This window comes from Henckelia pumila, chromosome 4 (genome assembly GCF_033568475.1).
Source record: "Henckelia pumila isolate YLH828 chromosome 4, ASM3356847v2, whole genome shotgun sequence".
Taxonomy (NCBI): Eukaryota; Viridiplantae; Streptophyta; class Magnoliopsida; order Lamiales; family Gesneriaceae; genus Henckelia; species Henckelia pumila.
Window position 1 is genome coordinate 69821854 of NC_133123.1, and position 21666 is coordinate 69843519.

The 21666-nt window shown below is 36.6% G+C and overlaps 3 protein-coding genes across 4 annotated transcripts; 1 reads left to right on the plus strand and 2 right to left on the minus strand.

Annotated features, from left to right (window-relative positions):
• Nucleotides 1-2738: 2738 nt before the first annotated feature.
• Nucleotides 2739-4997, minus strand: LOC140866046 (stress enhanced protein 1, chloroplastic). Its single transcript, XM_073270909.1, has 4 exons — nucleotides 4905-4997; nucleotides 4731-4820; nucleotides 3870-4045; nucleotides 2739-2976 (listed from the first exon to the last, which is right to left on the minus strand). The coding sequence occupies exons 1-4, from the start codon at nucleotides 4957-4959 to the stop codon at nucleotides 2872-2874; spliced, it is 426 nt and encodes a 141-aa protein (XP_073127010.1). The 5' UTR covers nucleotides 4960-4997; the 3' UTR covers nucleotides 2739-2871.
• A 2062-nt stretch (nucleotides 4998-7059) lies between these two features.
• Nucleotides 7060-17860, plus strand: LOC140863866 (sodium/proton antiporter 1). Of its 2 annotated transcripts, none has more exons than XR_012144037.1 (11): nucleotides 7060-7340; nucleotides 7903-8076; nucleotides 8186-8314; nucleotides 8649-8825; nucleotides 9282-9388; nucleotides 10003-10123; nucleotides 10770-10831; nucleotides 10919-11221; nucleotides 11761-12055; nucleotides 12151-12363; nucleotides 17837-17860. XR_012144037.1 is itself a non-coding variant. In XM_073267623.1 (11 exons), the coding sequence occupies exons 1-10, from the start codon at nucleotides 7119-7121 to the stop codon at nucleotides 12268-12270; spliced, it is 1710 nt and encodes a 569-aa protein (XP_073123724.1). In that variant the 5' UTR covers nucleotides 7060-7118; the 3' UTR covers nucleotides 12601-12735. The 2 variants fall into 2 exon arrangements, 1 of the variants encoding a protein (XP_073123724.1); XM_073267623.1 differs by lacking the exon at nucleotides 17837-17860 and adding an exon at nucleotides 12601-12735 and having other exon boundaries at nucleotides 12151-12270.
• A 239-nt stretch (nucleotides 17861-18099) lies between these two features.
• Nucleotides 18100-21273, minus strand: LOC140863997 (D-3-phosphoglycerate dehydrogenase 3, chloroplastic-like). The gene is made up of 5 exons (XM_073267852.1): nucleotides 20687-21273; nucleotides 19835-20211; nucleotides 19333-19443; nucleotides 19141-19236; nucleotides 18100-18866 (listed from the first exon to the last, which is right to left on the minus strand). The coding sequence occupies exons 1-5, from the start codon at nucleotides 21237-21239 to the stop codon at nucleotides 18195-18197; spliced, it is 1809 nt and encodes a 602-aa protein (XP_073123953.1). The 5' UTR covers nucleotides 21240-21273; the 3' UTR covers nucleotides 18100-18194.
• Between the last annotated feature and the right edge of the window lie 393 nt (nucleotides 21274-21666).

The window sequence follows — 21666 nt, forward strand, 5'->3', positions numbered from 1 at the left end:
TACTACATTTGTCATCAAGCCTACATCTCAATTTGAGGGTAAAATTAAAGTTGATGAACCTCCAACATTTTTTTTAAAAAAAATGTTTATATTTAACGTGTGATTCATTTAAAATTTCAAACATATGGATCTTACATCACCTTGAAATACGTTCATTCAATCGAGTCATTTACATCCCAGAATGCTAACTAAATAATAAAAAGAGAAGATAAAAAAGTACTTACATGGTATAAATTATTATGGAGTTTGGGAGAGGATTATAAATTATAATATTAGTATATTACATTGATTTATATATTAGGGAAGATTTCTTACAAAAATGAAGCAAAGTTGTCATTTGGGATTTGAAGCACATGGATTATGCCATAGTAGACGTTTTAATTGGTGTTCATATAAATATACAGTTTTTCAAAACAGAACAACATTGTCTATTTAAAAAAAATTGACTATTTCAGACTTTAGATACTGTTTGGTATCATGGATGAGATGTACGATAGGATACCATTTGGTATCATGAATGGAATGTACAATAAAAACATGATGAGATGTGGATAAACAATACATAGATATGAATAATATATTATTTTGTATGTTTTTGATTTTGTAGGATTATTGTGTTTATTTTCTTAATTACCATTGTCAATTTCACACAATTTAACTTATATGATACTCATCCTCCACTAATACCATGGGTTGAGAGGTATTTGTCATCAAGCCTATATCTAATGTTACACCAGGCCATGAGATATCATTGGGTTAACAAAAAAAATGAGAGAAACATGGGATGAGTAAAAATTTGTGTCTCATCCCACTTTCATCTCATGTAACCAAACGGCTAGATGAATAAAAACATGATGAGATGTGGATAAGCAAGACATAAATATGAATAGTATGTTGTTTTGTATGTTTTTTATTTTGTAAGATTATTGTGTTTATTCTCTTAATTACCATTGTCAATTTCACACAATTTCACTTATATGACAATCATCCTTCAATAATACCATGGGTTGAGAGGTATTTGTCATCAAGTCTACATCTCAATTTGAGGGTAAAATTAAAGTTGATGAACCTCCAACATTTTTTTAAAAAAAATGTTTATATTTAACGTGTGATTCATTTAAAATTTCAAACATTTGGATCTTACATCACCTTGAAATACGTTCATTCAATCGAGTCATTTACATCCCAGAATGCTAACTAAATAATAAAAAGAGAAGATAAAAAAGTACTTACATGGTATAAATTATTATGTAGTTTGGGAGAGGATTATAAATTATAATATTAGTATATTACATTGATTTATATATTAGGGAAGATTTCTTACAAAAATGAAGCAAAGTTGTCATTTGGGATTTGAAGCACATGGATTATGCCATAGTAGACGTTTTAATTGGTGTTCATATAAATATACAGTTTTTCAAAACAGAACAACATTGTCTATTTAAAAAAAAAATTGACTATTTCAGACTTTAGATACTGTTTGGTATCATGGATGAGATATACAATAGGATACCGTTTGGTATCATGAATGAAATGTACAATCAAAACATGATGAGATGTGGATAAGCAATACATAGATATGAATAATATATTGTTTTGTATGTTTTTTATTTTGTAAGATTATTGTGTTTATTCTCTTAATTACCATTGTCAATTTCACACAATTTCCCTTATATGACAATCATCATTCAATAATACTATGGGTTGAGAGATATTTGTCATCAAGCCTACATCTAATGTCATACTGCAGATACCGTTTGGTATCATGGATGAGATGTACGATATGTGAATAAAAATATGATGAGATGTGGATAAGCAAGACATAGATATGAATAATATGTTGTTTTGTATGTTTTTGATTTTGTAGGATTATTGTGTTTATTCTCTTAATTACCATTGTCAATTTCACACAATTTCACTTATATGACAATCATCCTCCACTAATACCATAAGTTGAGAGGTATTTGTCATCAAGCCTACATCTAATGTCATATCGGGTCATGAGATATCATTGGGTTAACAAAAAAATTAGAGAAACATGTGATTAATAAAAATTTATGTCTCATCTCATTTTCATCTCATGTACCAAACGGTACCGGGCCATGAGATATCATTGGATTAACAAAAAAATGAAAAAAAACATGAGATGAATAAAAATTTGTGTCTCATCCCTTTTTCATCTCATGTATCAAATGATAGATTTTGTCCCTTTGAAAGTTGAGCTTCATAAAGAAGTTACCGTTTAAAAAAGACAACTTTTTAAAGTGATTTTATTATTGGAAAAAAAGAAAGAAAAAGTTATGACTTTTGAATAATTTGAAAAGGCAAAAACTCCTATGAGACGGTCTCAATGGTCATTTTTATGAGACGAATCTCTTGTATGTGTTATCCAATAAAAAGTATTATAATTTATGCCAAAAATATTACTTATTATTATAAATATGGGTAGTATTGACCGTCTCACGGATGAGATCGTCTCACAGGAGTGTTACTCATTTGAAAAATACTTATTTTTATTTTAAAATAGAGTAGATTCAGAAACCAAAAGTCAGAAATTCGCACTTCTAATTGAAAAAACACTCTTTAAGTGCTTTTTTAAAATAACTTTTGTAACCAAACACATTTTTTTTTTAAATGCTTTTTATCAACAGAAGGGAAAAAAAAGGTGCTTTTTTAATCTGTTAGTTTCTCCAGCCAAAAACATTCATAGTCCGCCATGCATACAAATGTCACATAAATGTCAGAAACAAATATGGCAAACTGTATAAATTAAGTGGCCAGTATATATAGTAATTATACATGGGGGGAAAATAGTAACTCAACAGAAGAAGATTCGAAAATCGAAGTCAGAGGAGAAAGATATGTAGTTGATCAATTGTTGGATGCAGATTGGAAGATGAAGACTGCGAGTAGAGCTCCCACCAGTGATGTAACTGCCAATGCTGCTATTGGCAATGGTGCTGTCAGCCCAACATTCTGAAAATAGGAAGAGTCAATATTTCACTATAATTCGTCACTTGCTGGAGCAAGACCAAACTTCAATCCATCACAAAAACGTTTCCACCCTTTCTCGGATTATGGAAGACTCTTCCAGCATTTTTAGTAGATTATAACATGTGAAAGAAAGAAGGATAAGAAGTAGTCTCTAGCGGAGTACATTATCTAAACACCGTTTCGAATCTCCACAAAAGTCTCACTTGCTGTTTAAGACCGTGGAGGAGAATGAGACATCAAAGGTGCTGAATCATGCATTGCTTGTGCCTGAACAAAAATCTTGTCGTGGTGTGTAAACACCCGAATAAAATGCCAACTCTACCTTTTCCTTTGGTCTTTTTAAATACCCTCCTCAGCAATGGTTTATTTTCTTACTCTATGCTATGTTAATGATTAAAGCCAAACGTTATTATCTAGTATCTCCCTTCTACTAGGATAAAGAACAAATTAAAGTCACTCTGGAACATAATCAAAAGAGATTATCACACCGTGAACTTAAAAGACCATATTAAATCATGTGGCATATCCTCCTGTCCAACCAAGTACATCATACGAAATGCCTTACACTGAGTACATGTAATGTTACTCCGACCAAAATAACAACCAGGGCGGACCCAAGATTTGGGGAGAGAGGGGAAAGACTGAACGGGAGGAAGCAATTCAACAGATTTGGAAGAGGGGGCCGAAGACGATTTTTTTTTTAGGGAAGATTACATATCAAATTTATTTTTCATTTAAGGGGGGCTAAAGAGTGCCCATAGCCCCGCTGCCTGCTCTGCCTCAGAATAACCAAGAAGAATTGGAAAATTCAAACTCAAGCAATTGTCAATAGAAGATTCAAAATCTCAACAAAAGCTTTTGTACAGGTGAAATACCTCTAGAAGTCCTTTGCCAGTCGCGACTTCGATGGTAATAGCCGCGGTAAAGCCTACCATAGCCACTCTCCCAATCCATATATCTAATCCATTCCCCTCCGTGCTCTGCTCACATCTTATGGAAACAGATTTTGAATTTTGTGCTGTAAATCTTTGGTAAAATGGTTTCTGAATCACTGGCAAAGAAAATAAACATCAGCAAGATTATTATCAAATTCCTTGAACAAAGTCCGTGGGGCCCAAGCAGGAATGTTTTCCAGATCTATCAGTCTCTTATGATTAACACTTGAACTGAAGCACATGACAACAGAATCCATAAGCTAAAAGATCGAGCTAAGCATTCATGAATCATGAGAAAACCCTTGACTGAAAAATTATAATAAAAATTTATGTCTACATTTTTCAAAAGAACTTCCACTATTGACTTAATCAGCAAGGAAACAAAACCATCCACCCTATGGAAAAGATTTTTTCGAGTTCTTTAACGCTCCCAGCTACTTCTATCCCCCCACCACCAACTGTTCCAATTCCAAGCTCCCGACTAATCCAAACGTGAAAATAGTTTGAAATTTTATGACTAAATTTTTTCCAAACTATGAGCTTTGTCTCTCCACACTCCACAAATTAAAAAAATAAAACAAATCAGCCACACAATACATCAATCGGTCCTATTAAAAAAATTCAGTTCCGCTCCATTTTAACACTGGCAGCTGAAATAACCAAAGCAAAAGGCAGTGAGAGAAAGATAAGCAGAATCATTGCCGTTTCTCCTCAACAATCACAAATTGCGAAAGTTACAGCAAGCAAACACCACAATCAAAACTTCTCGGGGGAAAAAACAAACAAGAAAATACATCTTACAGAGAGGAGAACCAGTGGCAAATACGGTTCCGAATTTGCGCGGGACACGAGTGAAGGCAACAGTTTCTGCTGGAATCATCACGCCAACATCTGCAAAATGCGAGTAATTCCGATCAGTAAGAACTGTAGTTAGCACAAGGAGCTTCGAAAAGCGTAGAGTAGCACGAAATCTACCGCGAACCGAAGCGTAGCAGCGGAGAGGAGAAGAAATCTGCGTCGCGGTCGCCATAGCCTTCCAATTGCTATCAGGATTTGGGATTTCAACGTAATTCCATTTATTTATAGAAGCAGGCCAATAAATACAGTTTATTTATTTACGAGAGAAGAAATGTCGACACGTGTCATATCCAAATGCTGGATATTGTTATTAATATTTATACTTATTTATTAAGTGAGAAGACTTTAGAGAAACCAACTTGTCTCTTGGTATGACCTTAATTTGAATTTCAAATTATTTGAAAAAAAATGGTGGAAAATAAACTAAAAAAAATATTAATTCATGGTCTTTTAACTATTCCTCGTAGCTAGACTTATGACTAATATTTAATCCAAGAAACATTCATTTTTTGTTTACATAAATTTATTAATTTTTTTAAAAAATATTAATTTTAATAAAAAAAATCAAAATTTTCGTCACACAAAACGGGTGTGTGTATATGCTAGTATAATATTATGCAAGAGACCCTTAGTTGGTCTATTGGTATGTCAAAATATTAAAATATATTTAAAAAAAACACACACACTAAAACTTCTTCTCTCCACTATCTTCATTTCATTTCTTTTTTATTTAATTATTTCTATTTAATATATAATACAATCATTTTATTTATATTTTCAAATTCCAAATTATTTGAAAAAACTAATGAAATAAGAAATACCTAATAAAAAAGATGGTGTTTTAACTACTTAGGGTGACCATTCTTAACAAAAAAAATTATTTTTATTGCTATAGATTTATTAAATTTTTTATTGAAATTAAATATAAAAAAAACTTTCGTCACACACATCGTGTTTGAAAATATGCTAATAACAAATTATGTAAGAATTCATAATCATTTATTTTTCGAACTTGCAAACATTACATTAATTAACAGTAAGTTCAACTAAATTTCTCTTTCAAATATATTGAAACTATATCTAGAAAACAACTTTCTTCTTTTATTGTTTTTACGGATCATATTTTATCGTATGTGTGATGATTCACTTTTTTTTAGTACAAATTGCATCGAATATCGAACCTGAAATGTGTGATGATTCACTTATACCTACCTATATTTGCTAAAAATAATTGGCTTTAAATGGATTTGTTGTATTCATATCTTATGTCTTTATACTTGAATTTTTAAAATTTTATATTTTGCACTTAGACAAGCCGCCGATTGTATCAATGGGAGCTCGAGCAGCAAATACCACTAGACGAAAAGTCCGCTTAGAATGCATGTTAGAAGACCGAGCACCTATCTCTTTATAATAAATAGAGGTCTACCTTTCCGAGCAAGATAGTTCCCCATCAACAAGAGCGAGTTTTCAAATTAAATTACACGAAAAAATTTATGAGGTGTTTTCATGGGAAAAATTATTTTTTTGGTCTTGTATGCTTGTCACTTTGAGATTTCAGTCCTTTATATTTTTAGATTTCAGTTTTAGTCCGCTATCTTTATTTTTTTGGCAATTTTACTCCTTTTTTCCGACGTGGCGCTGACGTGGCACTAATTCAGTGCTGATGTGGAGCTGACGTGTACAGTGCCACGTAAACATTTTCGAATAAAAAGGACCGAAATTGAAAAAAATCGGAACATGCAAGACTAAAACTGAAATATAAAAACATAGAGAACCAAAATCGAAAAGTGACAAACACACATGACCAAATTTGCAGTTTTCCCGTTTTCATGAGTCATTTTTGTGAGATGAGTATCTTTTTAGATCCGATCCATAATTTTTTTATGACAAAGTTGTATTTTTTCTTATTATAGATATGAATCAGATCGATCAGTCTTAGAAATGTAGATCTTTGAGACCGTCTTACAAGAATATACTCATAAAATTATACTTTCTCTGTCTCATATATATTTTCTTTTTTTTCACAAAGATTAAGAAAAAGTTATTGAAAAAGTAAATTTTATATAGACTTCATATTTTATCCTTATATAATGTATTAAAAAATGATTGCACAATTTTCAAGATGCACAATTTTTTATGAACATTTAAACAGATTTTGTTTGGTATGAGAATTCATAAACGCGCTTTTTTTTGTAAAAGCGGGTGTATCTACACTTTATTTAACCGCAAAAGTGCTAAATCCTCATTCATCATCCCTTTCCAAACTCCCCTCCCCTCCCCTCCATTCCCAATCACCTACAAGTTCCTATCTTTAGATTTATTACAGTAATGTCTGCAGTACTCCCACATCCAATAAAAACCAACTTTTGCAATCCATCGTTTCAACATTTCAAGAAATATGAAAAGCCTTTATTTACTACTTTACCTTGTTTCAGACAGAGAGCTTGCACAAGATTTGTGTTGCATAGAAATGGGCTGCTTCTTGCACGGGCTGAAGATAAGGCCAGAGGTAGTTCTTCTGTCCAATCCAATTCAGGCGACCAGCTTCAGGTTCTCCTAAAACTTGATTTTTTTTTTGTTGTGTTTTGTCGTTATCGATGATCTGCTCTTGAAAGTATACAATCTGACGTTACTCCTAGTTTGCATTTGAATTTATGTAGTTATGTTTCTTGATTGTGTTCAGTTGAAGTAGTTATGTAACGAAGCTTTGAAAAAGAGCTTTCGTTGAAATGATAACGGAGTTCGGTTATGAAAGCGATTATTCTGGAACGTTTTCTTTTTTGCATTTTTTTTAAAAAAAAAGTTAAAAAAGTCCTGCTTCATAAAGCACCAACTAATTAGTCTTTCTTGATAATTCAAGATTTAGAGAAGTGGGATATCAAATTGGGAGGCTCAAGCAAGAATTTTTTAAATGTTTAAAGTTTTTCAGGAATCAGGATACTATTACGGGCTTGGTCTATGTCATTAAATACTGCAAATAGAAATTATTGAATATTTGACTTAACCTTCTGGCTCATGAATTTTGCTAAACTACTTGCCATGTCCGGTTTTTACCCTCTTTTAATTTGAAGTTGATTGGTGCAATGCTTGAACATATTTATCATTATGCTAGGATTTGAATCAATCTGGAACATGTGATCCTTTATGTTCTCTTGATGAAACAAGCTCTGAAGATTTTGCAGCCAATTACCAACCTAAGACAGATCTTCTGAAAGCCGTAGCAATTCTTGCAGTTGCCGGAATCGGAGCATTGGCAATAAATCATTCGTGGGTGGCAGAAAACCAGGTTAATCTTTGGCATCCTGAATCTTTTATTTCATCATTCCAAGTTGGCTGTTGAATGAACCGAAGTTTAATGAAAATTGGTGGTTGCACGGGTCTAATATATGCTTCAGAATTTTGCCATGGAATTGCTTTTCGGAATTGGCTATGCTGGAATAATATTTGAAGAATCTCTGGCATTCAATAAAAGTGGAGTAGGACTTCTAATGGCTGTCAGTTTGTGGGTGGTACGGAGCATTGGGGTAAGATATTAGTCACTTTGATCGTGAATATATCATGTCTTAGCCTCAGTCCATCATATCTCAGTTCTCTACAGCGTGAGGTTACGTTTCATTCCTGATTTCTCAATCCATCAAAAACTATAGTATCCATTGGTTTGGGATGTCTGTGTCCGAGGGTATCTTTTCAATCCCCTAATCTATAAAAATGATATTTTGACTAGTTGGCAAATTTTTTCTTCTGCCTAATTGTTTTGTGTTATATATCATGTACTTTACCAGTAAATAGGGGCTAATTATTGGTCGTTTCTCATTCAATCAAAATAATGAATCTAGGACATCCAATGTCATTGGGCAGGCCCCTTCTACCGAGGTAGCTATTTCAGAGTTGTCTCATGCATCTGCTGAAGTCAGTGAAATAGTATTTTTCTTGCTTGGTGCAATGACCATTGTTGAGATAGTCGATGCTCATCAAGGATTCAAGCTGGTCACTGACAATATTACCACTCGCAAACCGAGAACTCTGCTTTGGGTGGTAAGAAACACCATACTTGTATCAAATAGTGTGTATTATTTTGACTTTTATTGATTGTTTATAGTAACGAATGTCTAATTATGTAACCAAGCTCATTTTATTTTACCTTCATAGTAGTTCATTGTTCAATCTGTATACCATTAAAAACTGTCATCAGACAAGTCCCCCGGAGTCCAAGAGGACAGAAAACTACAAATACTTGGCGTGATCTTCAATTGCTTTTGCAAGCTCACCTTTATTTGTGCTTTAATTTTTGGCATAGACTTGACTCAAAATTTTTTTTTTTGGCATAGACTCTTGCTGAAGTTTAGTTCAAATTAAGTGTGTTTGGTGGAGAGTGACTATTCTTCCTGAGATGAATATGAAAGTTCTGTGATATCTATGTTTCACACCACTTCTTGAGTTAGTTCAGTGTTGATCATGTAGTGTTTAACTTATTTATGCTAATTATACCAGGTAGGTTTTGTAACATTTTTCCTCAGCTCAATCCTTGACAACCTGACCTCTACCATTGTCATGGTGTCATTGTTGAGAAAATTGGTACCTCCTTCTGAATATCGGAAGTAAGTTTTAACTTTTTTTATGTGTGTTGAGTAATTATAATAACTAATTGTTGAAGTATTCAGTTTCTCTGACCATGTTACGTTATTATAGCTTTTTTTATGTTTCAAAAGCATTGAGTGAATATGATTATTTGCCGACAGGTAATTCCATAATGGAAAACGATGAAAAGCTTCATGAAAGAACAAATTGTAGCATTTAAAATTTACAGTTTGATCATTCTTTCTTCCTATACTCACATAAATGTCAGCTGTGACCGGAGGACATGATCATATACCTTTGTCTCCCCATACTGAATCAGTTTATAACAAAATTTCTCTTTGATCGACATTGTGCTTTTTTTTGCAAGTGCAAGAAGAAACTTTTCAAGAATCTGTATTTGCAAAATGTAGTTGTAAACACTAAACACTCTATATCATCATGACAGGCGATTTTTTTCTACTGAGTATGTCTAGAGATATTAAAAGATAAAGTTTAATCTACTGGGACATGGATTGGAGATTAAAAACATCCATTAGAAAGAGCTAGCAGCCTACTTCAGAAAAATCTGTTTAATTTTATGTTGCTTGTAGCCATATAGATCTCGAGAATGTGATGATAAGAATTGTCTTCACAGGCTTCTGGGTGCCGTTGTTGTAATAGCAGCAAATGCAGGGGGAGCATGGACTCCCATTGGTGATGTTACAACTACTATGCTCTGGATCCATGGTCAAATATCCACATTGCCCACCATGAAGGTTGTGCTGCTATATTATCTTTCTGACTTTCTGATTCTGTTGTGGTCCTATCATGCTGGATGATTCCACAAGTATTCAATTTGATTAGAGCAGTTATCACTGCTACATCAATTATTAAAATAACAAAAGAGGTTGATTTTTTAAAATGAAAGGTACGGCATGCACAAGAGCATTTAGAAGAATCTAATGGGCAACTAAGTAAGAATTTGAGGATGGTTTTTTTGAAATAACAAAATTCATCATAGTGCTTCTTGACTGCATTAAGTTGTTGATGAATAAACTTCACTTTACAGTTCTTGAACTTTGGGGTGTCTGTATGCATATATCACAACTGTAAAATTACAAACTCAAGCTTAATTTTTGCTCAGGAATATTCTCGCTTTCTGGGGTAAGGGTAACCCTTTCTATCAAGTGTTTGGAGACTAATTCAGCGTAAATTAAGTATATTGGGAAATTTTTTCAACTTCTTGCTTAATACACCTAAGAGGTATCCTATATGTGGCTTGTATACAGTTGAAATGATCAATTCAGCTTCCGCCATTTTTATGTTTTTCTTCATGGCTCGCACTTGGTTCACAGTAGCAATTTTACAACTGTTTTGGTCATTTCAGCAGCAGTACTTATCCTTGTTTTTATCGTGGAACAGGACTTAGCATTACCATCAATCGTTTCTCTGGCTGTACCTCTGGCTCTCATGTCGCTCACCAGGTAATTTTTACTCGCTGAAAGCATGGTTTAAGCATATTTACGTCTGAAAATGTTCAAAAGTGTAACAAGTTTCAAAACTCTCTTTAGTGAGGTAAATGGGAAAGGACAAAGTGCTGAAGATGTTTTGGCATCTGAAAAGATGGCTCCACGTGGCAAGCTTGTTTTCTTTGTGGGCCTTGGCGCTCTAGTATTCGTACCAGTTTTCAAGGCTTTGACTGGCTTACCTCCATACATGGGAATACTTCTTGGACTCGGAGTTCTTTGGATTCTCACGGATGCTATTCACTATGGTGAATCCGAGAGTCAGCGACTGAAAGTACCTCAAGCTTTATCGCGTATCGACACTCAAGGAGCCCTTTTTTTCCTCGGTATCCTTTTGTCTGTCAGCAGGTGTGCAGAAATACTTTTATCAATATCATGTACTATTTGGGTTATAAGTGAAATATAATTCTGTATGCATATCTTATATGTCGACTCCAAATGTTGAAACTAAGGTCACCAAGTGTAATCATGGAAACAAATAGGTTCATTTACTTTAATAGTTATCTGTGGACTGAGCATTTGTAACAATACAAAAGTTTAAGCTGATGGTCAAGGTACAAGTCAAATTTTTTCAATTGTGCATCAGGCTAGGTGCCACACTATGATCAATATGACACATAGGCTGCTATGCAGCAGAGATAATTGTTGCACGAAACACTATTTGAATACTTGATTTAAAGGATACTCTGCAGAAGCTTACGTGTTTCAGCCACAAGGACCATTAGAATTGATTATGCTTGTGACCAATAATATATAGTATGATTTTCGTTCCTTCCCCAGAATAGCCACCCCTTAATTCATTTCTTTTGTGAATCTCAAACGATGACTCTCCTCTAAAATGCAATCATTCTTGTTCTGTTTTAAAAATACTTGCTCTACTATTGTAGCTTGGAGGCGGCAGGCATTCTGCGGGAATTAGCAAATTACCTTGATGCCAATATCCCCAGTGTCGAGCTGATTGCTAGTTCAATAGGAGTTGTATCAGCAGTTATCGACAACGTACCATTGGTTGCTGCAACAATGGGCATGTATGATTTATCTTCTTTCCCTCAAGATTCTGAATTCTGGCAGCTCATAGCATATTGTGCTGGTACGGGTGGATCCATGTTAGTCATTGGATCTGCTGCTGGTGTTGCATTTATGGGGATGGAGAAGGTCGAATTCTTTTGGTACCTGCGGAAGGTATGTCTTGTTGCATGACGAGTATTACTGACGAGACTAAATGATTTTTTTACTACCTTAAGCTGAGCCACTCGATTTCTTTTTCTTTTCCTCAGGTAAGTGGCTTTGCTTTTGCTGGTTATGTGGCTGGTATTGCTGCGTATTTGGCTGTTCATCATCTTCCCGTATCCCTTCCGACTACTCTTGCTCATGTCCCATTCCTTTCTGGTTCGTAGGTAGGAACTATTGTTTGTTGTTGGCTTCTTGGTAGCATTTTGCCACTGTATCTTAATAATGCTTTTGTGATTAGGAAGTTGCAAAAGAGATTGTAATTCTTAAAGAAGATTGAAAAAACTGAACAATATTTTGTTTTGTGATTCTCTTTTCAACGTGAGAAGAGAGTCCAAGGTTTATTATAATTATATATATTTTACAGTAAAGAAAACAACACAATAAATAGAAAGATGAGATTACAAATCAATTGCTTCCTATATTTATGTGATCAATTGTCTTGAGTAAAGGAGATGAATATTCTTTTCCATTTTGATGCCTTGAATGTCTCGTAGGATCTGATATATTTGGAATGGAGGAGATGTCATGATTTGCTTCCTTAGCATTCCTATTTGAGTGAAGTTGGTAATGGTAATCAGTTTCAATACCCTCCCTCAAAATGTGTCGAGGTTGAAGGCACAGTTTGCGACGAAAGTGGAGTAGAGTAGCCTTGCATAAAGGTTTGGTAAAGATGTCCGCAAGCTGAGAAGTAGAAGAGACATGACGAGTAGTAAGAAGCCCCATTGAGACACTTTCACGAACAAAATGATAGTCGAGTTCAATGTGTTTGCTACGAGCATGAAACACCGGGTTGATGCTCAAATGCAGTGCGCTCAAGTTATCACATAGAAGAAGCGGTGGGCGTGTTTGAGGAACGTGAAGATCGCGGAGGAGAAAAGTGAGCCACGTTAGTTCAGCGGCTATGTTAGCCATTGCTCGGTATTCGGCTTCAGTACTTGAGCGTGAGATGATTGTTTCTTAGCGCACCAGGAGATAATGTTTTGACCCAAGAAGGTGCAGAAGCCCGTGGTGGATCTTCGAGTAGTAGGACAGCCTGCCCAATCTGCATCAGAAAAGGCACATAGATCAAGTGTAGTATCTCCCGTGATGTGTACATAACACAGAATACGATGAACCATTTTCATACTAGCAAAGGTAGGCGATTGCATAAATTGAGAAACATAGTTTACACTAAATGAAAGATCCGGACGAGTGAGTGTTAGATATTGTAAGGCACCAACAATGCTACGATAAAGAGTAGGATCGGGGATGGGGGTGGCATCATGAAGACCCGATGTTTTAGACTCCATAGGTGTATGTATGGGTTTGCAGTCCAGCATTTGAGCTTTGTCTAGGATGGTTTGAGCATGGTGAGTTTGAGACAAATGAAGGGTGTTGTTAGAGCGATGAACTTGGATACCAAGGAAGTGATGTACCGGACCAAGATCTTTCATAGAAAATTCAGAATGCAAAAGGGTAATAAAAGCAGCAAGTAATTTTGAATTGGAACCTGTGAGCAGCATATCATCAACATAAAGAAGTAATACTAAAGTGACATGCTTAGAGTGCATAATAAATAGAGATGGATCAGAAAGGCTGCAAAAGAATCCATGCTTGAGCAAAAAGGAATTGAATCGATCAAACCAGGCTCGGGGTGCTTGTTTAAGGCCATAAAGTGCTCGATGAAGTTTACAAATATGAGATGGAAGGTTCGGATCATACATACCTGGTGGTTGCTCCATATAAATATCTTCATGGATGTAACCATGGAGGAAGACGTTTTTAACATCAAGCTGTCTAATATCCCATCGGCGAACCATAGCTAAGCTAAGAACTAAACGAATAGTACCTGGTTTAATAACGGGAGAGAAGGTTTCCATGTAGTCGATACCGTCAACTTGATGATAGCACTTTGCAACAAGCGTGGCTTTTAACCTGTCAAGAGTGCCATCAGCTTTCAATTTGGCTTTGAAGACCCATTTGGAGCCCACGATATTCATATCCCCGGTTCGTGGGACTAAAGTCCATGTGTGATTCTGATGTAAAGCACCAAGTTCATCGATCATGGCTTGTTTCCAATCAGGATGTTGGAGTGCGGCTTTGACAGAGCGTGGTTCACTTGGATTGTCACTACACGCGAGAAGTAAAGCATATTTGAGGTTAAGTTTGTGAATACCATGTTTTGCTCTTGTAACCATAGGATGAGGTATAGGCTGAGGGTAAGCGGGAGTGGGAATGGTTTCGGAAGGTGTACTTATGGAATGGGTATTTGTACTGGAAATGGCAGAAAGCAGGGCATCGGTTTGTGATGGGGAATCGGCACTAGCAAGATTAGGAGGACGATCATTAACAGGATTGACAGGACGGGTAAGTGACACATCCAATGAAGGAGCACAAGACACTGGACGAGGAGCATATGTCGGTAATGGGATATCCATTATAGGAGATGAAGGCACGGGGTGATGAGACGGGGTGGCAAGGAAGTCGGTTACATGGACATTGGAGGAAGGATATGGCCTCTTTGTTTTGTAAGGGAACGTATGCTCATCTAAAGCGACATGTCGAGATACAAACATCCGCCGGGTTTTTGGATCGAAGCATCGATACCCTTTATGTTTGTCACTGTAGCCTACAAACACACAAGAAACTGATTTGGGATCGAACTTGTTCCTCTTGGTGTCCCATGTATATGGATAACATCTGGATCCAAACACGCGTAAAATAGAATAATTTGGGTGAGTACCAAGTAAGCAGAAATAAGGAGAACGAAAATTAAGAGAAGAAGAAGGCAATTTATGAGGAAAGCGGTCGTGGTAAAAGCTTCAACCCAGAGAAAATTAGGTACTCCACTGTGAAAGATAATGGTCATCCCAAGTTCTCTGATAGTGCGATGACGGCGCTCGACAAGGCCGGTTTGCTCAGGTGTATGAGGGCAAGAAAGTTGATGGACAATCCCCTGTTGTTGAAAGTGTAAAGAAAGTCTCTTATTGACAAACTCACCACCACCATCAGAGTGAAAAACCTTAATCTTTTTTGTCGAATTGAATTTGGAACTAACTTTCAAAACCCAAGTAAACATCAACAAATTCAGATTTAAGGCGAAGTGGAATTAACCATATATAATGAGAATAATCATCGACAAAGCATGCATAATATCGAAATTGTTCAAGAGATAAAACAGGAGCTGGGCCCCAAGTATCACAATGGATTTTCTCAAAAACAGTAGTACTAGAGAAAGAAGACAAGCTAAATGGTAGTTTGCTAAGTTTGCCTAAATTACAACTTTCACACACAGTGTTTGCCCCTTTTTCTGAGCTAATATGAATTAAATTCTTAATACGTAACAACTGGACAGTGGATGGTTGCGGGTGTCCAAAACGCTGGTGCCACAAATCTGCATTCCCTGAGGTTTGTCGATTTGAGAAGTGAGCTTCCTTCAAATTTGATAAAACATAAAGGTCTCCCTTACGTTGACCCATCAGCAAGGTTCGACCTGTTGTTCGGTCTTAATACAAAGAGATTTGTCAGAAAACTCACAATTTAAAGGATATTGGGATGTTAGCTGACTAACAGAAAGCAAATTTCGAGTTAATTGTGGTACATGCAAGACATCATGGAGAAATAAGTCATTCTTACCATCAGAGACTAAAATATCTCCTACTGCAGTGATCCTTAAGGGAGAGCCATCACCAATGAAAACCGAATCATGGCCATTATATTTTTTGAGGTTTTGTAACATACCTGAGTGTGCTGTCATATGGTTGGAGGCTCCAGTGTCAGTCGTCCATTCGACATCTGGAACCGATGTATCCATGGTGAGGGCAGCAAGGGCTTGAGGAAGATCGTCACTGCTTAGTTGTTGGTTTGGTAAGCTCCAACAGATTTTTGCAATATGGCCAGTTCTTGCACAGCGTTGGCAGTGCTCGTCTTTGTACGTTTCTCTTTCAGAGCTGGTCATTCGTCGTTTTTCAGGAGGTGGTGGGCGTGGAGTATGATCGTTCCCTCATTGTGATTGTGAAGAATCAGATCTTGCATGGTTGTATTGCAGAAAATTATTGTTGGTAGCCTGAAAGCCTCTACCTTTTGAGGAAAAATGATGGTTTTGACGATTGTTGTAAGTTTGTTGCTGACGTTGGTTGCGTTGTCCATAGATGGCATATGAAGGTGAGTTGGATGTTTCGACCCATGTGTTGCGTTGTTCGAATCCTTGGAGGAGAGACACCACTTCGGAGTATGATGGCATAGGAGGTTTGAGCATGGTTATTGTAAAGGCTTCAAATTTTGACCAAGGTTGGCAAGCAAAGAGTAAACTTTCGTTTTGTCGGGGACTGGATTTCTTATGGCTGCAAAACTGTCACAGATACCTTTGAATTTTCTCAAATGTACCGCCATGGACTGATTTGGATCTTTTTTGAGATAGGTAAGTTGCTGTCGAAGCGTAAATTCACGTTCTTGTGAATCTTGAGCATATGCTTCTTTCAAGGCATTCCAAACTGATTTTGATGATTCGAGCCCAATGACAAGACCCAAGGCTTCTTCGTTGAGTGTTCCAATAATCCAACCACGCAGAAGTCGATCGTCTTTTCTCCATTGGAGATATTCTTCTGAGATTTTCTTTGGTTCAGTGGTTTAAGGCAAGCTGCATCCGTCGTGACGTTGGTTTCGTACATGGCTGGCTTCTCTTTTTCACCAGTGAGTAGTTCAACCATGTCTTGGCTTTCTGCAAGGGCGAGTAGCTGTTCACGCCACAAGAGATAATTTTCTGGGGTAAGTTTGACTGTGACAAAGTTGGCAACATTCAGGAAAATTGTAGGTGCCATTAGAACTCTCTTTATCTCACAAATGGCTCTGATGCCATAAAGAAGATTGAAAAAACTGAACAATATTTTGTTTTTGTGATTCTCTTTTCAACGTGAGAAGAGAGTCCAAAGTTTATTATAATTATATATATTTTACAGTAAAGAGAACAACACAATAAATAGAAAGATGAGATTACAAATCAATTGCTTTCTATATTTGTGTGATCAATTGTCTTGAGTAGGGGTGTTCATCGGTCGGTTCGGTCCGGTTTTCGGTTTTTTATTTTGATTTTTCCGGTTTTCGGTTTTAAAAATATATAATCCGATATCCGAACCGTTTCCTTCGGTTCGGTTCGGTTTTTTACTAAATCGGTTCGGTTATTTTGGTCGGTTATTTCGGTTTTGATATAATTATTTTAATTAATATTATAAATATATTTTAAAATATAATATGTTATCTTTTAAATGATTTTTTTGTAAAATATTTAAATTCAAAGTTTAAATGACTTAAATAAACAACAATCAACTAAAAATTATTAAAAATAATTTTTTATTCACTAGGTATCATATCAAAAAATATATAATATAAAAAATTATATAAATAAAATTATTTATTTAATAAAATTTTGGTTTTTTCGGTCGGTTCGGTTTTGAGATATATAATCCGAAACCGAACCAAATAAATTTCGGTTTTAACATTTATATCCGAATTTCAAATTTCGATTTTCGGTTCGGTTCGGTGTTTGGTTTTTCCGGTTTGGATTTTCGGTTTTTTCGGTTTTATCCGAAGTTTGAACACCCCTAGTCTTGAGTAAAGGAGATGAATATTCTTTTCCATTTTGATGCCTTGAATGTCTCGTAGGATCTGATATATTTGGAATGGAGAAGATGTCATGATTTGCTTCCTTAGCATTCCTATTTGAGTGAAGTTGGTAATGGTAATCAGTTTCAATAATTCTTTCTTAATAGTGAAATATGAAGCAACGAAGTTAAAGGCTGCCAAAACATGGCGTCCGAGCTTTTTTATAGTTTAAAAATAATTTAGTTGTCGTAACTTTTTATTAGGCAACTTCTCATTTTCTAAACTATGATTGATAGGAAAAGTTGGAGCTACCGAAAGGTCGAAATTTTTTAGCAAATAAAATTTTTTGTGTGGTTTACTTTTTGGCAGATGTATGGAATAAAGCAGAAACAGGATTCAAGAAATACTTGCAAAATTTGTTAATATACTGGATTGGAAGTTGATTTTTACCTTGTGCTATATTTCACAAAATTGGGTGCTATACAACAAAAGAATAATGAATAAAGCTCTACAACTTAAGGTAAACAAATTCCTCAACAGCTGAAATTTCACCAATCCTTCTCAATGACTGTCTGCTCGGTTCCTCGTCCACACCTATGGCCATTATAGCTTGCTTCCTCGGAGCTATCCTTCCAACGCTCATAAAACTCACGTTCACGTTCTCCTCGCCCAGGATGCTACCGACTTTTCCTATCATTCCAGGCTGATCAACTTGCCGGCAGAGTATGATACTGCCTTCTAAGCTAACATCTACCCCAAAAGAACCTACTTTCGTCAAGTGTGGGATTCCATCTTTAACCCGACCTTCCACGTTGATCTCACCAAAATCAGAAATTGCACTGCCAAATCTTGATTCCACGCTGAAGATTTGAACTTGGATTGAATCAAGTGGGCTTTCTGGTGAACCATCAAGTATAACACGTTCTTCAACTATACGTAGTCCTCTTTGTTTGGCATTGAAATCGGCATTCACCAGATTTACAAAAACGCTTGAGATGGGCTCAATCAGACCCTTGATGATCATGGCACGAAGCACACGTGTGTCGAGATCATCTGGGGCCCTAGCAGAAGCATATGTGATTTTTATATTGGTTACGCCACTACCACCTGCCACTAACTGGACAGCAAGGCTACCGAGTTTTTCTGAAAGAGTAACATAAGGCTTCAGCTCTGAGAGAACCTGCAATCAAGAAATTTATGTCATAGAAACTTCAACACTTTACTAAGGCAATCCTGTTTTCTACAGTAAGAGTTGTGCCCTCTCTATCTCTCTTCATGAAAAACTAGTGAGTCCATGAATGGCCAAAATACTTTCCTTGGACAACAAAATTATAACAAAATATGGGCACACACCATATATAAGGATCACAGCTCAATCAGATAGCTGCTGTCTCCCTTTGGAAAAACAAAGGACTGAATTGAGTAATAACCGCATTTAATAAGAGGTTGAGTACCTGTGCAGGAACCATTGGAGCATTGACAGCAGTTGCAGCAAGCTCCCCCTTCAAGGCTCCTAAAACAGCTTCAGCTATTTCAACGGCCACTCCTTCCTATATTTAATCCGAACAGAAAGGGTGGTGAAAATTGAAAAACTAAAATTGGGGAAGATTTAGAAATCAAAAAAGATCAAGCAACATTATGCAAACCTGAGCTTCCATAGTACTGGCACCAAGATGTGGACTGGCAGTTACATGCTCGTGCTGCACCAACTTGTTGTCCCTGGGTGGTGGCTCTTCTGTAAAGACGTCAAGTGCTGCCTGCAAGGACGCTTTTGAGAAAATTGTTATTTAGGATCACCTCCTATGAGCTTGAACTTTTAAGAAAATTTGTTTCTAATATGATATTAGATCATGCAATCACGAGTTCGAAAACCAGCAGACACAATCCCCATCATATTTCATTTAAGTGTTCTCAAGCGATTGTTTTAGGGCTCTAGTAGCCGAATACCCAACATATGTGGGAGCACACCTTGAACATTAATTTGGAGCTTATATTTCCCAATCTTTGTCTTAGATGTGAGTCATGTAGTGCGTTTCAATGTACAAATATTATTCTTGGGCAATTTTCATGACTTGCTTTTCAGAAAGTGACTTCTAACATTAAGTACCAAACAAATGATAATTTGTTATTTGAAGATGAAGTAAGAACCTGGGCTACAATGCCGGCATTCAGGGCTCTAACCAATGCTTCTTCATCAATCACTCCACCTCGTGCAACGTTGACAATCCGAACTCCTTTTTTCATCTTAGCAAAAGTTTCATCGTTTAAAATTTTTGCAGTGGAAGCTGTCAGTGGCATGTGAAGCGAGATAAAGTCGGCTGACACAATAGCTTCTTCGAAGCTCACAAGTTCTACACCAATGGAGCGTGCACGGTCAGCAGGGGCATATGGATCATGTGCGATGACATGCATGCCAAGTCCCTTTGCACGCCTGGAAACTTCAGACCCAACCTTCCCAAACCCCATAACTGCAAGTGTCTTTCCCACAAGAGACACACCAACATATTTACTCCTCTCCCATTTCCCTGGAATGATATCAAAATGAAAAATCAAGAAAATTCCAAGATCAAAGACAGATTCAACAAAGGCCTAACTGACTAACATGCTCAAGCATTGGACACGAATAATTTACATGAATGATGAAAATAAAAGCTACATTGAGTGGTTCCAGTGTGGAGTCAGGTGGATTGGATGGATATATCAAATTGGAATCAGCAGAATGCAACTTACCAACCGGGATAACATACAGAAAATGTGCCTAAGGAATTTGGGAACACGGCAACGATATCTGTATTCATGAAAATGTAATTCTTATATAAAATTAGCTAAATTGTTTTGATTAACCATTATGTTTGACAGCATCTACCTTGCAGCAATCACTTGAACTAAAAAAAATTTATATGATCGATGAGAAATGCCCATGAATACTTCAAAATCAAGCCAGAGTATGGTACACTCACATAATTTGACGTGTGTGCAAAAATGAAGTGGATGACTAACCAGCTTTGATCGATGCGTCCGCTTGAGCAATATTCCTGGCCATGGCAGTAAGGAGAGCAATCCCATGCTCCGCTGCAGCCACGGTATTAGCAGTTGGCGCGTTCACTACTAAACACCCATGTTCAGTGGCGGCTGCCAGATCCACATTATCTATTCCAACTCCAGCTCTTCCAACGACCTTCAGCCTCCCGGCGGAGGCTTCGAACACCTCACGGCTCACCTTGGTGCCACTCCTCACAATCAGAGCGTCACATAGCGAAATTTTGGTACAAAGCTCCTCGAGGCTGAGGTTGTACGAGCAGTCCACGTTTGCGAAGTCTTTGAGCAGCTTCAACCCCGCGTCGCCGAGCTTCTCAGCGACGAGAATCGTCGGTTTCGCGTCCATGGAGAGAACGGAGAAACGGCGAGGCTGATGGTGGCGACGGCGGCGGCGGCGGGAGAAGGGAAAGGAGTAGATGTGAAAAGTGGAGGAGAGGGCACGGTGGCCTAGCCATGAGACGACGGCGGACTGCGGCGGAAGTTTGAGGTTCGTTAACAAAGGCGAAGCCGCCATTTTTAAAATAACAATAATAGCAGTGCTAACTTGCACCTGGAGGTGCAGGATAAAAGAATGGCGAAGTGGAAATGGTGCATTTTATATGCTGGAAACTGGGGTGTCGGATTGGGTTTTTGCCTAGGTGGGGTCAGCATCTTGATTTATGATATATATTATTTTTTAAATTATAAATTTATCTTGGTCAAAAATATCTTTTTTATTGTAATAATTTTATAATTTCAAAAATAACATATAACAACGTGTATATCTATATAGTATTTTTCATTTATAATTAGAGACGTCAAAATAACGGATAGTAGATGGGTTTGTCTTTTTTGTAGTTGTATTGACAAAATATCAATCCAATAAAAAAAAAAACGATAGGCGATAGGTAGAACGGTCGTGACATATGCGATTTTTTATTTTTAGTCTAAATATCTACTCA

Bases quoted from the DNA above. Each gene is read 5' to 3' on its own strand.
- LOC140863866 (XM_073267623.1), top strand. From the start codon at position 7,119: ATGTCTGCAGTACTCCCACATCCAATAAAAACCAACTTTTGCAATCCA. The intron at 11,222-11,760 runs GTGTGCAGAAAT...CTACTATTGTAG, and splicing joins ATCCTTTTGTCTGTCAGCAG to CTTGGAGGCGGCAGGCATTC. The intron at 12,056-12,150 runs GTATGTCTTGTT...TCTTTTCCTCAG, and splicing joins TCTTTTGGTACCTGCGGAAG to GTAAGTGGCTTTGCTTTTGC.
- LOC140866046 (XM_073270909.1), bottom strand. From the start codon at position 4,959: ATGGCGACCGCGACGCAGATTTCTTCTCCTCTCCGCTGCTACGCTTCG. The intron at 4,821-4,904 runs GTAGATTTCGTG...CGCATTTTGCAG, and splicing joins CTGCTACGCTTCGGTTCGCG to ATGTTGGCGTGATGATTCCA. The intron at 4,046-4,730 runs GTAAGATGTATT...TTTCTTTGCCAG, and splicing joins TGCCACTGGTTCTCCTCTCT to TGATTCAGAAACCATTTTAC.
- LOC140863997 (XM_073267852.1), bottom strand. From the start codon at position 21,239: ATGGCGGCTTCGCCTTTGTTAACGAACCTCAAACTTCCGCCGCAGTCC. The intron at 20,212-20,686 runs GTTAGTCATCCA...ATATCATTCCAG, and splicing joins GGACGCATCGATCAAAGCTG to GGAAATGGGAGAGGAGTAAA. The intron at 19,444-19,834 runs GTTCTTACTTCA...GCGTCCTTGCAG, and splicing joins ATGCCGGCATTGTAGCCCAG to GCAGCACTTGACGTCTTTAC.